A 14,229-nucleotide genomic window follows, 5' to 3' on the forward strand; every position below is an offset into this window, starting at 1 on the left:
CAATTTCTTTTCCTTTTTTTTTATAAAGTTTGTTGAGGAGAACAACCTGGTGACATAAGGAGTTCTTTTTACATAATAAAAGGTGTAGCTACCTTTAAATATTATTTTAGTGCTTGTATAGATAGTTAAAAATATTGGTTGATAATATCATACTTGTGGAGACTTTTTATCTTACAAAATCTATTGTATGGATTATATTTTATGATTGATGGAGATAAAATAAAGCATTAAGCATGTTTCATTAAAATATGGTAGTGTTAAGGATGTGTGGTGTAAAAAGGAAGTTCAATTGTTATGATTTTTATTACATTCCAATTGCTTTATCTTTGAAATGGGTTTATTATAATGGAAAGGCAATTTTAAGTTATTTATTGTTTATTCATGACTTAAAGACCAAGACACATATGAAAGGAGGCAATAATGTGGGATGTGCTTGAGGAGTTTGTTAATGTTTTTCCATCTAAACTTTCTCAAGGGTTACTTCTAATCCAAGGTATAGAGTATAATATTATGCTAACAATGACAATTTATTAGCAAACTAAGCTATGTGAAGGAATAAGAAATTTAATGACAAAAGAAGTTACTTGATTTTAGATTTAATCAACCTATGGCACACCAGTCTTGCTTGTGAAAAAGAATGATAACTCAATTAATATTGATGTGTATTGATTATCATGCATTAAACAAGAAAATGATAAAGGATAAATTGAGCAGTGGATATTATTAGATTGCAATATATGATTTATTTATGGTATTCAACACAAGTTTCAAATATTTTGAATTACAATTATGCTATTTAGATTGACAATTACACCAACAATGTTTACTCGGTTGGTGAGTGTTACTTATACAAGTTTATAGAGATTCTTTTTGATGATATTTTTGTTTTTAGAAAGAATATAGAAAAACATCCAAATGTTTGTCTTGCCTCCAGCAGATACCCAGTCGAGGCAAATGTACGAATCAAGATGTTCCATGAGAAGGCGTTGGGCTGATCACTCGATCGGAAGACCGTGCGCTCACACTTTCCATACATCTGGATCATCAGATTCGCGAGATAGACTCTCCTTCAATGCTCGCTCTTGAAGATCCTGGCATCGGCGAGATCGCGAGTATAGCCACAGCGCCGCAAGCGCACTGCGAACTCCTCCATGAATTGATCATCACGTGGGAGCTCTCGAGAGGCAGAGATCATGGTATCAAAGATTTCCTCTCAAGCATTCTTCTCTAGATCTTTTTGCCAAGCAAGCTCCCCAGCAAGAGATAGGGCGATGCCGATCCGTCCATCCCCAGCACCGATCGCACCACTCTAGATCCCCTCTGGACATCGCAATCGATCCGGCACGCCGCGAGCAGCGAACCCAACGAGATTTCGTCCACTGCCACTGGCATCGCCTCGATCAGCCACTCGGCATCGCCCAATCGCCCGGATCGGCACAGCATGTCCACGACGCAGCTGTAGTGCTCCCTCGTCGCCTGCACGCCGTGATCCACCACCATCGATTCGAAGAGCGCGCAGCACTGCTCCACGAATCCGGCATGGCTGCACGCCGCCAGGATGCTCGTGAAGGTGATCTGGTCTGGCGTCTCTCCCGCCAGCATCATCGATTGGAAGAACGCGATTGCGGCGGCGCAGTGGCCACTGTGGGCGTTGGCCGCGATGATCGTGCTCCACGCCAGAACGTCCTTGCGAGGGATGCGATGGAAGGCGCGATTCGCGAGCTCCAATTGGGCATTTTGGGCATAGCCGCTGATCATCGCGCTCCAGGAGACGCTGTTGATAGCTGGGGAGGAATCAAAGATCTCTTGCGCCGCGAGCGATTCCCCGCCAGCGAAGAACGCAGCGATCATGGCGTTTGTGGAGACCACGTCGTGCTCGGGCATGGAATCAAAAGCATCTTTCGCGCGAGAGAGATCCCCATTCTGGGCATATACCGTCAGAGCAGTGTTCCACGCGTAGAGATTCCTGTGCGGCATCTTCTCGAAGACGGAATATGCTTCTTCCGGGCGGAGATTCTGGGAGTAGGCCACTATCATAGCCGTCCATGTGATAACGTTCCTCTCAACTGAGCCGTCAAACAGCCTCTGGGCGGAGTCAAGACCCCCATCTTGGGCATTTACGACAATCATGGCCGTCCACGTCACGACATTCCAGCAAGGAATGCGCTGGAATATCTCCTGGAGCATTCCGGAATGGCCATGATCAGCGTACATCTGGAACATGGCATTCCAGGACGCAATGTCCCGTCCAATTCCCGCCATTCGATCAAACGTCGATTTTGCGAGCTCAAGGTGCCCTTTGTGGGCATATGCTTGGAACAAAGTAGTCCACGTCACAACGTTGGACGCAGGCGTATTCTCACAAAGTAGCTTTGCCTGGTCTATTACTCCGTGTGTAGTATATGCTGTGACCATGCTACTCCATGTAAATCCATTTGTCTGTGGCATCTTATCGAAGATTCTTCTTGCGTCTTCTAGATGCCCTTTCTTGGCATAGGCCGATAGCATCGCCGTGTACGTCACTACGTTCTTCCCATCCATTCTCTCGAAAGTCTTCTTCGCCTCGATCAATCGCCCATTTTGTGCAAACGTGAGAAGCATCGAGTTCCAGGAAAAGTCGTTTGGATCGCGGAGGGACGCGAAGATTTTCTCGGATTCCTCGACGCTGCCGCATTTGCCATACATCCTGATGAGGAGATTGGAGAGAATGAGGGCTTTGTGATGCTCGCTCGCGAGGATTTCCTGGTGCAATCTCCTGCCCAGCGACAGATCTTGGAAGTCGATGCAGTGGCGGAGCGCTTGGATGAAGGATTGCAGGGATTTCATCCATGATCATGCGCAGGACCTCTCCGCAAGCTTCAGCTTAACTAACCCATGTTGTCAAAATAACTCCTATAAAAATTGTGTATTTGTTTTATCTCATATCTATCACTCTTCTTTGGCTGACAGAGCATTGATCAGTAATGCCATGTTCTTGTACTCCTTAGAACTTGGATTGGCCATTCCAAAATCTTCCTTTTGCCATCTTCTTGGAGACAGCGAGCACCCTGGAATCGACTCAGGTCCCAAAAGGACTCTTCAAACGATTGAACGTGCAGCATGTAAGCAGGAGTTCCAACGCTCAAAGCACTCGTCAGCTGACTTGTGCTCATGGCTCGGTTCATAAGGTCCAGTGCCGCCAATGGCGATGCAACGTGCTCTTCGGCATCAGAAAACCCGCGCTTGAGCGACGCGATCTTCATGGGGGTATATTGCAGCAGTACAATGTGCAACTCCCTCCCGCTCATCCAGATCACCACGCCATCTACACCTGGAAAGCAAAGGTCCTGGCCGAAACTTGAAAGGCTTGTAGCAGTACCTTGAATCCCCCTTCAACTGCTGCAGGAGTCACTTGATGCTTCTCTGTGGGATGTCAAAGTTTCGAAGCTGATACGTCCTCCTCGAATGCAGAGGAGGACCAGCCCCTTCTTCGCAGAGTGTCATCACAGAGGTGGCCCAGTGGATCACTTTCCCGTCCGTAAGCAGCTGGCGTGCATATGCCGTCCACGCTCCGTCGGGATGAGGCTTGACAATAGCCCACGGCTCTCAGGAAGATCAACTTGATGTAAGTGGAGCAGTAGCGCCCCCTTTGAGCGTTGAGAACGTAAGTGGGATCTAGGTGTGCCATGAGCTCGTCGGTGGAGCAGCAGTGGTAGTCTTCTCCTCGCAGGACTAACTCGTCTGCCTTTCTTACAGCTGCCTTCACCTCGCAATGCCTAGAAAACGTCATGATCACGGCCTCCCAGTACTCGTCTGCTTCCTCCAGTACCGAGGCATCCCTGGCGCAGCAGGGATGCAGCAACACGTTTCTGCTCCGAAACGTTGCTTTGCTGCACTTTTGATTCAAGGTCGTAGTTGCACGATTGGCATAGTGCATCGAGGAAAAGTGGCACAAATCCAGTGCAGAAGTAGATGCTTGAACGACGAGCAGGAATTTTCCCGAGTACCGGCATACATGGAGTACTCGTCCCGCATGCAGCAAAAAGAGCAAAACCATGAGGACTGGAGCAAAGAAAGAGTACACAACTGACTCTCCCGTAAGTAAACACGGCAGGCTCTGGAGTGCACTACCAACTTTACCCAGGTATGGCAGGGTACTTGTTTGAATCGAACAGATCGTCTTCTTCCATGCGGCGGCTATCGCTTTATGTAGGGTAAGAACATGACCCTGGAACACGAAGCAGTAACTTCTACTTCGTAATCTCGGTCGGTTCTCGTCTCCCAGATTGACAACAAGCGGAGGCCAAATTTAAATCTAAGCCGTTCGTTTACTACTTAGGGTTTGCAAAAGCTGGAGCATCGACGAAAGCATCGAGGACGATGCCAAGGGAAGAGCTTGAGCCACTGCATGTTCTTGGTGCTCTACTGGTTTTGATGGTCATCTTTGGAGTAGTCTTTGGTGGGATGGGTATGATGGCCATTGCTTTGGTGACGACTGTGATCATCCCCTGCTGGATGTGGAGAGAGTTCAAGGTTGGGCCATTCCATGTCAAAGCCCTCGGCTTTGCAGGTACTCTCTCCTTTTTTACTTCACATTTCTAGAAAAACTTCGACAGAGCAAACTCGAAGAAACAAGCCCCCAAAGGAACGCAGGAACCGTCGTCCAGATCCAGAGCAGTGCTCATGTTGCTACTTTGACACTGCGAACTGTAGGTACCATTCTAGATTCGTCAACTAGAAATTCTCGTGAAGCTCAGAGATCTGCTGCAAATCAACCGTTCAATTCTAGCTCCATTCTGGGTTCCTTGGCAAGCCTACTAGTTTGACGACTGGACATGGGAGAAAGGAACTTCAACTTCCCTCTATGTCACAGTTTGTATGAGCATCGAGTCTTCTCTTCCAGGACCAAAGGAGGACTTAGCTCCTCGGTGCTGTTCGCGTTTTTTGGTTGCGACTCCAAATAAAAAAGGCTCAACGCCGATATGAAAGCGAAGAACGCAAAGGTATGAAGCGATGAAAACGTTTCGCAGATCTTTTCTTCTCCTTACCACTGATGCAATATATCAGAAGAGATCGAGACTGGTGTTTAACGCGACTTGTAGAAGGCGCGCTGGCAAGAGGATGGCGGCTGTGCGTGACGCGCTCGATCCGGCCACGGAAAGTCCTCCCAGGCAAGGCTCGACGCCGTCGCCTTCCTTTCGCGTTCTCGGGCACGTATCCAGCCTCCTGGCTGCGCCAGGATTCGTTCCTTGGCGAGCAGTAGCACTGGCATCCGAATTCCAGAAGCGCTTATGCAGTCTCCGCGAGGAGTGCGTGGAGAGCAGGCACAGGTTTCCATCTGGAAGTCGGATCACAATACCGAGACTAAATGATGGTACAGGGAAAAGCTCACCTTATATACCGCTGACCACGTCAACTTGGTCAAAGTTCTTCGCTAGCTAATGAGTCTTTGATAAAATGCTCCCTACATTTCTTGAGGATTCTTTGACATATCGATCATAGACATCGCTTACATTCGGAGTTCTTCTCTTTTGGGACCAATTACCTGACACAAATGACGTTTGGAGATAGCCACTTTTTGGAGTCGGCCAGCTTATCGGCATTGCGACCGAGCAAGGGAGAAAAGCAAGGAATGGTTTGATATGTGTGTGTGTGTGTGAGAGAGAGAGAGAGAGAGCGGGTAGACCGAGACGATGGAATTCCACGAGACTGTGGATTTGTGTGGCATTGATGATCGCTGGCAGCTCCCATACATGTGGATGAGCGTGTTCGCGATCTTCGTCTCGGATCGTTCGCTCCTTTTTAAGGTTCCCGCGAAAGGCTTACATGTACAAGTAAGAACCCTAAAATCGTGGAAAGATGTGATGCTTGCTTACTTGGTGCAATCTCCTTCCCAGCGACAGATCTTGGAGGTCAATGCAGTGTCGGAGGTTTTGTGTGAAGTATTGTAGGGATTTCATGCTCCAGGAATGCCGTTGGGAGCCAAATCTCCTCTTTGGGAATGAATCTCTTCTCTGGAAATGCAAGAGCGACGAGGTACTCACAATCACAGTTCCTGGAGCTCGCGGATCTGGTGCGCGGCATCGCGGAATCCAGAGATTTGCCAAAAGCGCAGCACGTCCACGCCCGGATCATGGCGAGCGACCATCGCGAGGACCGGGTTTTGCTCAATCTCCTGGTGGACATGTACGGCAAGTGTGGCGATCTCCCAGCGGCAGCGGCGCTCTTCGATCGAATCCCTCGCAGGAACGTCTTCTCGTGGAACGTCCTCGTCGGGGCACTTGCCAAGAACAGGGAATTCGATTTCGCGGAGAGCGTGTTCGATCGAATGCCACAGAGGGATCTGGTGACATGGAATGCGATTCTCGCTGGCAATGCCGAGAGAGGAGATCACCATCGATTGAAAGAGATCTTCGATCGGATGCCACAGCGAGACAAGATCTCTTGGAACACGATCGTGGACGCAATTGCCATCACCGGGGTTTTGGAGTTCTCTCGCCTGGTGCTGGAAAAAATGCCCAGCTGGGACGTGGTGGGGTGTACGGTCATGGTGGCGGCGTTCGCGGAGGAAGACGATGTACGACACTCCAAGAGGATATTCGACGCAATGCCGTACAGGGACGCGGTGAGCTGGACCGCCACGCTGACGGCATATGCCCAGAATGGCCACGCTGACGTGGCGTGGATTCTGTTTCGGAAGATGCCCAGCTGGGACCACGTGGCATGGAACGCGATGATCAAGGCCTCGGCATCCAACGGCCAGGGCTTCGAGGCCAAGGCGCTGTTCGATTCCCTCCCTCTTCGCGACGTGATCTCGTGGAACGCAATGGCGGAGGCCTTCGTTGGATCGGGCGAGCTCGATCAAGCGATCGCATTGTTCTTCGAGAAGAGCCCGTGCTGGGATTTCGTCTCAGCCACCGATATGATCGTCGCTCTGGCGCTCCATGGCCGGATCGAGGAGGCCAGAGAGGTGATCGATCGATCGCCAGAGCTCAGCACCGTCTCCCTCAACGCGATGATCAGTGGCTATGCCCAGAATGGGCAGCTCCACCTCGCCAAGTCGCTCTTCGATCGGATGGATCGCCGGGACGTTGTCTCGTGGAATTCGATCATCGCGGCCTATGCCCAACACGATCGATTGGAGGAAGCTCGCACCACTTTCGCCAAAATGGCCCAGATCGATGTGGTGTCCTGGAACACTCTCTCGCAGGCGCATGCCCTCCACGGGCATATCAACGAAACCATGGCGATCTTCCAGACGATGGCGAGCAGGAACGTCGTCTCTTTCAACGCGCTGATTGGAATCCTGGCCCAGCACGGGAGCTTCCGCCAGGCGATGGAGCTCTACTCGCGAATGCCGCAGAGAAACCTCCTGACTTGGAACCACACCATGGCTGCCTGCTCGCAAAATGGAAGCTTCGAGTACCTGGAGCTCGTCTACCACGACATGAACTTGGAGGGCCTCTCGCCAAACCCGGCCTCCTTCTCGTTGATCCTCACCGGATGCAGCCACACTGGTATCGTTGCTCGAGGACTGGAGGAGTTTTGCTCCATGGTGGTCGACCATGGAATCTCGCCGACGATCGAGCACTACTGCTGCATGGTGGACGTCTTTGGACGAGCCCGGCATCTGGATGAAGCCGAGGAGGTTGTCGAGAGCATGCCTTTCGAGCCGGATTCGAGTGCCTGGCTGACTCTCCTATCGGCATCCAAGAGTCACGGGGACTTCGAGAGGGCGGCTCGAGCGGCTTGGAAGGTGATGGATCTCGATCGGAAGAAATCGTCGCCTTATATACTGTTGTCGAATATGTATGCCGAGGAGGAGGAAGATAGCATAGAGTTTTTCACACTAGAACGCGAAGGTAGGAGCGTTCTGGCAACCAACAAGGCGTGAGTTACATTAGAAGCGCACAAACTTACAAATTTTCTAACGCGATTGACCGAAATTGGTGTTTGTTCTGCAGAGTTCGCTAGAACATCCACTGTGCGTTTTTTCTTCCGTGGTTCGGTTCCGGGTAAGGCAGAGTTAGTGTTTCTCTCAGCTTGTCCTCGTATAATTGATCAGCAGCCAATGCATCTAAGGAGAACAAAGAAAAAACACGATTTTGGATGACAAACAATTCACAAAGTGATCACCTTCGTATTCATGGCGAGCGTGTGACTGAGCAACAAGATCAGCGGCTTGTTTGCTCCGTACTTGAGTCTGTAGAGCCTGATACAAGTCTTGCTTCGACTGTAAAGCAAAAGATCGCATTAGTTTATAAACTTTCAAGATAGAAAAGCATTACCATCTTAGCCTCGAGCGACTGCCTTTGCTTCTCCAGCTCCATGGCTCTCATCTCAGCCTGTAACTTCTCTAGCTCGATCCGTTTCTCCTCGTCCCGAGTTCTCTGAAGTTGCTCTGGAGAGAAAACAAAAGCATGTAAGTTGCAGTGATCACCAATCCTTCACGTACCTTTGAACTTGAGCTGTGCCTCTCTCTCCTCATGAACTCTCATCATCAATCTCTTCCTCTTCTCCTCCTGGTACTGCTGTTCCTCGTCCTTCCGCCGCCACTCCTCGTCAACCTCCTGCTGGATGATCGCCTCCATCTCGGCATCGTCGGCCATTTGCTTGGCCATCACCTCCTTGAGATACGCCGCGTACGCCACAGCCTCTTGCCGCTGCTTCTCCCGGAGCTGCCGCTCCTGGTTCTCCTCGGCCCTCTCTCTCTCGCTCACCATGTTGACGAGCATGGCGTCCGAGTGCTTCTCATCCATCAGCTCCTTCTTCCGGTTATCCTTGACTTGGTCGTTGTAGCGCATCGTCTCCTGGGATTCCTGCTGGGCCTTTTGCCGGCGATGGACTTGGAGAGCTCGCAGCTCCGTGTCCTCGTCCTGCCACTTCCTCACCAATTGCCGCATCTCCTCCTCGAACGAATCCCTCTCCTCGTCTCGGAGCCTCTGGACCAGCGAGATTTGCTCTTGCAAGATCTCCATGGCCTCCTTCTTGCGCGTCTTCTTGAGCATCAGGTCCTGGAGCTCCTCCTCCTGCGCGCGCTGCCGGTCCAGCTCCATGATCTCCTTGGTCGTCAATCGCTCCTCATCCTGGAGCCGCTTCTTGGCCAGATTTGCCTCGCGCTGCTTCTTCCGGATCTCCTCCGCCTTGAGCACCGCCATCTTGGAGTTCTGGAGCCGCATGTCGTCGCAGCCCTCCCGGAACACGCGATCCAGCTGCTGGTCGGCGTAGGTCTTGTCCCTGGCGATTCTTTCCTCCCGGAGCTGCCGCCCTCGGGCCTCAAGCCACGCCCGGCGCTCGCTGAGATTCATCGTCGCCGTGTGGAGCTCGCAATGCAGCGCCTCCGCCTCCTCCCGGAGCAAATCCCCCAGCCTCTGGCGCTTCTCCGCCAGCTGCCGCGCCTTGAGCGCCATGACCGATTTCTCGCTTTCCATCTTTGCCCTGAACCGGAGCTTGGGCTCGTTGGATTGCTCGAATTCGGCGCAGCGCATGAGATGCTCGTACTCGTTGACGTGATCCACGCGGGCCTGCCGCGCCTCCTCATACTGCCGCTGCTTGTAGATCCGGTCCTCGTTCGCCGGGAGGCGCTTGGGATGATAGAACGTCGACATTGCGGGGAAATGCCGATCAAGAACAACGAAATATCACTCCTGGAGCAAAATCTGCCTCAAGAACAAACGAAATATCAATCCTGGGAGCAAGATCTGCCTAGGGAAACGAAGAATGCCGGTCAAGAACAAGAGAAGTATTGATCAGGATGCGAGAAATCTAGCCCAGGGGGGGAAGAACCGCGAAGAGGCATCCGGTAGAAACAAGAAAGATATACTGATCGATTCAATCTACCAGCGACACGCCGCCGCGATCACGCGATCATCGATTCTACCTACAAGAACCCTAAAAACGAAGAAAGAAGGGCGGAGAGCAGAAAAGGCGGGCGGACGGTTGAAAGACGAGAGCCCGCGCTCGGTGAGAAGAAACTAGGGCTGACGTGGAGTTAACGGAAATTAACAAACCGGTTAGAGTCCGAGCCTTTTGTCCCATTTTTTAAGCTCCATGTTGGATGGGCTTGAGAGGATGGGCTTTGATCGCAGTTAGATCAAGCGTGGATTCCATTTCGTCGTCCAACTCTCCTACCACAGCGCTGCCAAGAACAAAAAAATTTTAGATCGATCGAAGAATCGAGAGTTCTTACATGTTGTCGCCTCTAATGATGTACAATCCCAAGACATGCTGCTCTACTCCAGTCTGGAAGGAAGAAACGATCAAAATCGTCGCAAACTGTTGGGAGTGGAGTGAAAGAGAAAACAAAAAGAGGGACGATCGAGAAAAAGTGGAAGGATCGGAATGCGAGAAGAAAGACTTTGCGAAAAATCCTGGAAAAGAGCTCAAGGAAAAATCGACAAGGGACGATCGAGAAAGAGTGGAAGGATTGGAAGCTCGAAATGCGAGAGAAGAAAGACGCACCGTTGTGGAGTAGACCCTCTCGTGCGATTCATCGATGATCAAGTTCGTCGCTTGATCATATCCCTTGAGCATTCCCTGGAGAAGAAAAAATCTCGTCCTGTGAGCCGAAATATCGAGACTGGAGATCAATCGGTGGGACGCGAGCGAGCTTACCACGATGTTCCGCCCATCGTTTGTGATGACAGAGATGAGCTCTGCGAGCAAGAAAACCCTGATTTTTAGCACCAGAACAAGAGCGATCGCGAGAATGATTGGGAGCGAGGGAGGAGATGGAGGAGCTACTTACGATTGACGAGGTATTCCAAGCCGGTGTCCTTGTTGGCGCTGGCCATTCCCGCTCGAGCCGAGCTTGGAAAGCCCCCTTTATGGAAGAACCCTAAAAACTAGCCCTATGCTTCATTTCAAATTCTAGCGAAGGCGCTGGCTGGATGAATGGAGATCACGGACGAGCTCGTCGGCACCATGTTCGCTGGAGCAGTCTTCAAAGATTGTGTGAGTTCTCTGCGCGAGATCTTTCTCATCTCGGCGAGCTGAAAGGATTTTATTTTTTCGCAGGGAGGGAAGATTAATTCCCTGGATTTTAATCCTTCCGAGGATCTGCTTGTCACGGCTTGCGACGACGAATCCATTCGTCTCTACGACACTGCAAATGCCAAGTATGATCGATTTCCTCCACGCTTGTTGCCGAGATTCTGGGTTTTGCGATTGCTTTCTAGGCTCACAAAGACGACTCAAAGCAAAAAATATGGCGTGGACCAAATTTGCTTCACGCATTCTTCCCATTCGGTCGTGTGTTCTTCCAAGAATGGATGGGATGGTAAGTTTGTGATTCACAAAAAATCACTTCGAAAAAATTCTCTTTGGTATTTTGTTCTCCTAGAGTCCCTGAGATATCTGGATTTGAGCAAGAACACTTACCTACGTTATTTCAAGGGCCATCGAGATAGGTACGATCTCTCCCATTTTTTTTTGGAGAGAAGAACTTGACTGTGTTGTGGCTTGCTTCTTTCAGAGTTGTTTGCTTATGCGTAAATCCCAAGAGCCAAATTCTTATGTCGGCTTCTCTAGACAATACCGTGAGAATATGGGACCTGCGATCAAACGTTTGTCATGTCAGTAATAACAGGAGGCTATTTCTTACTTGTTGATTTACCAGTTCCATTTTTTTGATCTTGTAGGGATTGATTCGCGTGCATGGAAGACCATCCGTAGCTTACGATCACAGTGGACTTGTTTTTGGAGTGAGCATGGACGGGGGTGCCATCAAACTCTTTGACTCTCGAATTTTCGAAAAGGTGTGTGTTTGAGTTATTGCTTTCTGGTTCTTGTTCTTGTTTGAAGGTTTTCTCTCGTAACAGGGGCCGTTTGATACGTTTTATATACAAGACTCCACAGCCGAGGTCTCGGGCATGAAGTTTAGCAGCGACGGCAAGCTCATGCTAGCTTCGACCACGGATAGCAATGTTTATGTGCTGGACGCTTTCAATGGCAAACAGGTCCGTTTCTTGTGATCGTTTTCGAAAGCTTATTTGTTTTTGTTTCATCAGCTTCATGTCCACAAGCTGGAGCCTTGTCCGGACGGAGGAACTTTGGAAGCTTCGTTCAGTCCCGATGGTCAAGTGATAATATCTGGTAACACTTCTAGCAAATTGTCATCTCAAGGTTGGCATTGAACTTACAGGTTCTGGAAATGGCACTCTTCATGCATGGAATGCTGTCACGGGTACTGAGGTATGTTTATGTTCTGTTTTGCGAGAGAGAACACATCGTTCTTAACTTGAGGAGCATTGACAGATTGCTACCTGGACAAGTAGCGACGGTGTTCCTTCCGTCGTGAAATGGGATCCACGACACTTAATGTTTGCCAGTGCTGCAAGCGTACTTACGTTTTGGATCCCAGATGTAACCAAGCTCAATACGCCTAGACAATCACATAATCAGTACAACTATTACTAAGGTACAATCGTTACAAGACAAGTGCTCTGTACACTTTGGGTCTCCTTTCTTTTTTTTTGTTCCAGTTAGCAGCACCGAAGGGCTCTCTCAAACTCCCGATCATCCCTACAATTGTAACCGAGGCTGTAAGCTCGAGCTGAATCAACAACATTTGCGTTAGTCAAGCACGCAATGCAAGAACATCACGACGAGTTTTACCAAGTCTGCCAGTTCCTAGAAACGGTTCCGGTTCTTCTGCTGCTACCAGCTGAGGCCCTTCCTGGTTGACATTCAAACGAGGCTTTAGAACGAAGAACCAGAGAGCACGAAACGCTTGCTACTTACGTTCGCCTCGTCCTCCTCTCCATCCTCTTCTTCAACTGGAAACACACAAGGATCAAAACAGCGACCAGAAATCTTACAGACGTTATAGTTGGGACTCATGACGATCTCGCGACAGGCATCGCCACAAACTGGAACAAACAACGCGAAGCAGTGAGAAAAGAGGACGACGGACAAGCGATTTTCAAGCTTACAGTGAGCGCATCCGGTCTTCTCACAGATATAGACATCGCCAATCTGGTGATACGAGCAAGTTCTCCCTGAACAAGTGTGAGAGCCACTGTAAACTTCCGAGAGTTTGTGACTGCGCCTCCACTGGGTCACCTGGTCGGCAATGGATGGGTCAAACACTCCAAGTTCGTCCTTGATCTGCGAGAACATCCAAGTTCTGGATGAGTGAAAGAAGAAAAGATTGAAACGATCACCTGTGAAGGAACCGGTGCTTGGCTACGCTTTGCGATCTCCATTTGCAAGTAGTACTCTCGAAACTCGGTGTTCCTCAGCGACGCGATCACGTCGGCCTTGTCTTTCTGAAGCAACGAAGTAAAGTTAATCCCATGAGAGGAACAATTTGATCGCATGCCTCAAAGTAAAGCTGCTTCCACTCGATGCTCGAAAGCTTGCAAAAAGGCGGAGGACCCCATCGAAGAAAATAGCTGCGTTGAATTGTAAGAAAAAAAACTGGTTTCTTATGATAGAAAAGTAACTCACAGTTTTTTCCAAAGTGTTTCGTCCGAGGCCACACGTCGAAGATAATGGCAAACTTTAGCGCAGCTCGACAAATCCTGGAACGATCGATCGTAGAAAAATGAAGTGTAGCAAAGGTTTTAAGCAAAGATCTTACCTCTGGCGAGAGGAACTTGAGAATGTTGCGAAACAAATCGGGTGGGATCTTCCGAAACTCGCCACTCTCGATGCAATCGAGATCCTCGATTCGGCGCTTCTTGGCGAGAGGCTGGATGGATTCTTCTTCCTGCGCAAAGAAGAAGAACATTAGCATTAGTTCTAAGTTAAAGAAACTAGCAAACCAAACGAAGAACTAAAAGGAATAGAGAAAAAAAATCTATAGAACTGTAGTAGAAAGTAAAACCTCTTCTTGCTCCACTGCGAGATCCTCGTCCTCCTCCTCCATCACCTCCGCCTCTAGAAACTGGGCGATTGCATCGTCCTCCTCCTCCTCGCCACCGCCATCTTCTTCCAAGCTCGCATCGCCCATCTTTCCCTCCTCCCCCTCATCCTCTTCGCGGGAAAATTCAGCCATAGCCGAAGGGAAAGAAAGAACCCCTCTTTGCCCCAAAACCCTCAGCTCGCGATCCACCAGCGCTGGCCTCAAGATCGGCGAGATCCGCCCGAGCGCCACTCCCCCGCCAGCGCCACCCTTGGAGCTCACCTCCAACGCCATCCCCCTAGCAGCTCTAGAGCTTCCATTTCCCACGTCGCGGCCGCGGGCATTTAAAACGAAGCTCTAGGCCGGGCGCTCCGGCGAGCAAGAACGAATTCCTTTTGCAAACC

At 50.0% G+C, this 14,229-nt stretch overlaps 6 protein-coding genes across 7 annotated transcripts; 2 read left to right on the forward strand and 4 right to left on the reverse strand.

The window, feature by feature from the left end:
* Positions 1-1,227: 1,227 nt before the first annotated feature.
* LOC112348824 (pentatricopeptide repeat-containing protein At4g02750-like) lies at positions 1,228-2,826 on the reverse strand. Its single transcript, XM_024682051.1, has one exon. It carries the CDS (start codon positions 2,824-2,826, stop codon positions 1,228-1,230), a length of 1,599 nt encoding a protein of 532 aa, XP_024537819.1.
* Positions 2,827-5,852: 3,026 nt separating this feature from the next.
* LOC112348846 (pentatricopeptide repeat-containing protein At4g02750-like) lies at positions 5,853-8,030 on the forward strand. Its single transcript, XM_024682090.1, has 2 exons — positions 5,853-7,869; positions 7,944-8,030. The coding sequence occupies exons 1-2, from the start codon at positions 5,981-5,983 to the stop codon at positions 7,951-7,953; spliced, it is 1,899 nt and encodes a 632-aa protein (XP_024537858.1). The 5' UTR covers positions 5,853-5,980; the 3' UTR covers positions 7,954-8,030.
* Positions 7,968-9,587, reverse strand: LOC9638984 (trichohyalin). Its single transcript, XM_024682052.1, has 3 exons — positions 8,435-9,587; positions 8,268-8,380; positions 7,968-8,212 (listed from the first exon to the last, which is right to left on the reverse strand). The coding sequence occupies exons 1-3, from the start codon at positions 9,585-9,587 to the stop codon at positions 8,057-8,059; spliced, it is 1,422 nt and encodes a 473-aa protein (XP_024537820.1). The 3' UTR covers positions 7,968-8,056.
* A 356-nt stretch (positions 9,588-9,943) lies between these two features.
* LOC9638985 (sm-like protein LSM8) lies at positions 9,944-10,815 on the reverse strand. Its single transcript, XM_002977204.2, has 5 exons — positions 10,727-10,815; positions 10,594-10,634; positions 10,441-10,515; positions 10,169-10,221; positions 9,944-10,117 (listed from the first exon to the last, which is right to left on the reverse strand). The coding sequence occupies exons 1-5, from the start codon at positions 10,770-10,772 to the stop codon at positions 10,021-10,023; spliced, it is 312 nt and encodes a 103-aa protein (XP_002977250.1). The 5' UTR covers positions 10,773-10,815; the 3' UTR covers positions 9,944-10,020.
* A 2-nt stretch (positions 10,816-10,817) lies between these two features.
* LOC9638986 (protein ANTHESIS POMOTING FACTOR 1) lies at positions 10,818-12,560 on the forward strand. 2 transcript variants are annotated; one of them, XM_024682093.1, is made up of 11 exons: positions 10,818-10,932; positions 10,996-11,096; positions 11,157-11,257; positions 11,321-11,387; positions 11,453-11,552; positions 11,619-11,735; positions 11,799-11,936; positions 11,988-12,072; positions 12,122-12,171; positions 12,235-12,397; positions 12,462-12,560. In XM_024682093.1, exons 1-10 carry the CDS (start codon positions 10,873-10,875, stop codon positions 12,394-12,396), a joined length of 981 nt encoding a protein of 326 aa, XP_024537861.1. In that variant the 5' UTR covers positions 10,818-10,872; the 3' UTR covers position 12,397; positions 12,462-12,560. The 2 variants fall into 2 exon arrangements, with proteins under 2 accessions (XP_024537861.1, XP_024537860.1); XM_024682092.1 differs by lacking the exon at positions 12,462-12,560 and having other exon boundaries at positions 12,235-12,414.
* LOC9638683 (F-box protein SKIP31) lies at positions 12,367-14,216 on the reverse strand. The gene is made up of 9 exons (XM_024682091.1): positions 13,808-14,216; positions 13,562-13,690; positions 13,429-13,502; positions 13,301-13,373; positions 13,143-13,247; positions 12,912-13,086; positions 12,721-12,848; positions 12,595-12,655; positions 12,367-12,532 (listed from the first exon to the last, which is right to left on the reverse strand). The coding sequence occupies exons 1-9, from the start codon at positions 14,117-14,119 to the stop codon at positions 12,462-12,464; spliced, it is 1,128 nt and encodes a 375-aa protein (XP_024537859.1). The 5' UTR covers positions 14,120-14,216; the 3' UTR covers positions 12,367-12,461.
* Between the last annotated feature and the right edge of the window lie 13 nt (positions 14,217-14,229).

Source organism: Selaginella moellendorffii, unplaced genomic scaffold (genome assembly GCF_000143415.4).
Source record: "Selaginella moellendorffii unplaced genomic scaffold, v1.0 SELMOscaffold_33, whole genome shotgun sequence".
Taxonomy (NCBI): Eukaryota; Viridiplantae; Streptophyta; class Lycopodiopsida; order Selaginellales; family Selaginellaceae; genus Selaginella; species Selaginella moellendorffii.

Excerpts from the sequence above, each read along its gene's own strand:
- LOC9638986 (XM_024682093.1), top strand. The coding sequence starts at position 10,873 with ATGGAGATCACGGACGAGCTCGTCGGCACCATGTTCGCTGGAGCAGTC. Across the intron at positions 11,097-11,156 it reads TACGACACTGCAAATGCCAA|GCTCACAAAGACGACTCAAA; the intron begins GTATGATCGATT and ends ATTGCTTTCTAG. Across the intron at positions 11,736-11,798 it reads ACTCTCGAATTTTCGAAAAG|GGGCCGTTTGATACGTTTTA; the intron begins GTGTGTGTTTGA and ends CTCTCGTAACAG.
- LOC9638984 (XM_024682052.1), bottom strand. The coding sequence starts at position 9,587 with ATGTCGACGTTCTATCATCCCAAGCGCCTCCCGGCGAACGAGGACCGG. Across the intron at positions 8,381-8,434 it reads GGCACAGCTCAAGTTCAAAG|AGCAACTTCAGAGAACTCGG; the intron begins GTACGTGAAGGA and ends TTTTCTCTCCAG. Across the intron at positions 8,213-8,267 it reads AGTCGCTCGAGGCTAAGATG|TCGAAGCAAGACTTGTATCA; the intron begins GTAATGCTTTTC and ends TTTGCTTTACAG.
- LOC9638683 (XM_024682091.1), bottom strand. The coding sequence starts at position 14,119 with ATGGCGTTGGAGGTGAGCTCCAAGGGTGGCGCTGGCGGGGGAGTGGCG. Across the intron at positions 13,691-13,807 it reads TCGCAGTGGAGCAAGAAGAG|GAAGAAGAATCCATCCAGCC; the intron begins GTTTTACTTTCT and ends TTCTTTGCGCAG. Across the intron at positions 13,503-13,561 it reads TCAAGTTCCTCTCGCCAGAG|GATTTGTCGAGCTGCGCTAA; the intron begins GTAAGATCTTTG and ends CGATCGTTCCAG.
- LOC9638985 (XM_002977204.2), bottom strand. The coding sequence starts at position 10,772 with ATGGCCAGCGCCAACAAGGACACCGGCTTGGAATACCTCGTCAATC. Across the intron at positions 10,635-10,726 it reads CTTGGAATACCTCGTCAATC|AGCTCATCTCTGTCATCACA; the intron begins GTAAGTAGCTCC and ends TCTTGCTCGCAG. Across the intron at positions 10,222-10,440 it reads AGAGGGTCTACTCCACAACG|ACTGGAGTAGAGCAGCATGT; the intron begins GTGCGTCTTTCT and ends TCTTCCTTCCAG.
- LOC112348824 (XM_024682051.1), bottom strand. The coding sequence starts at position 2,826 with ATGAAATCCCTGCAATCCTTCATCCAAGCGCTCCGCCACTGCATCGAC.
- LOC112348846 (XM_024682090.1), top strand. The coding sequence starts at position 5,981 with ATGAATCTCTTCTCTGGAAATGCAAGAGCGACGAGGTACTCACAATCA.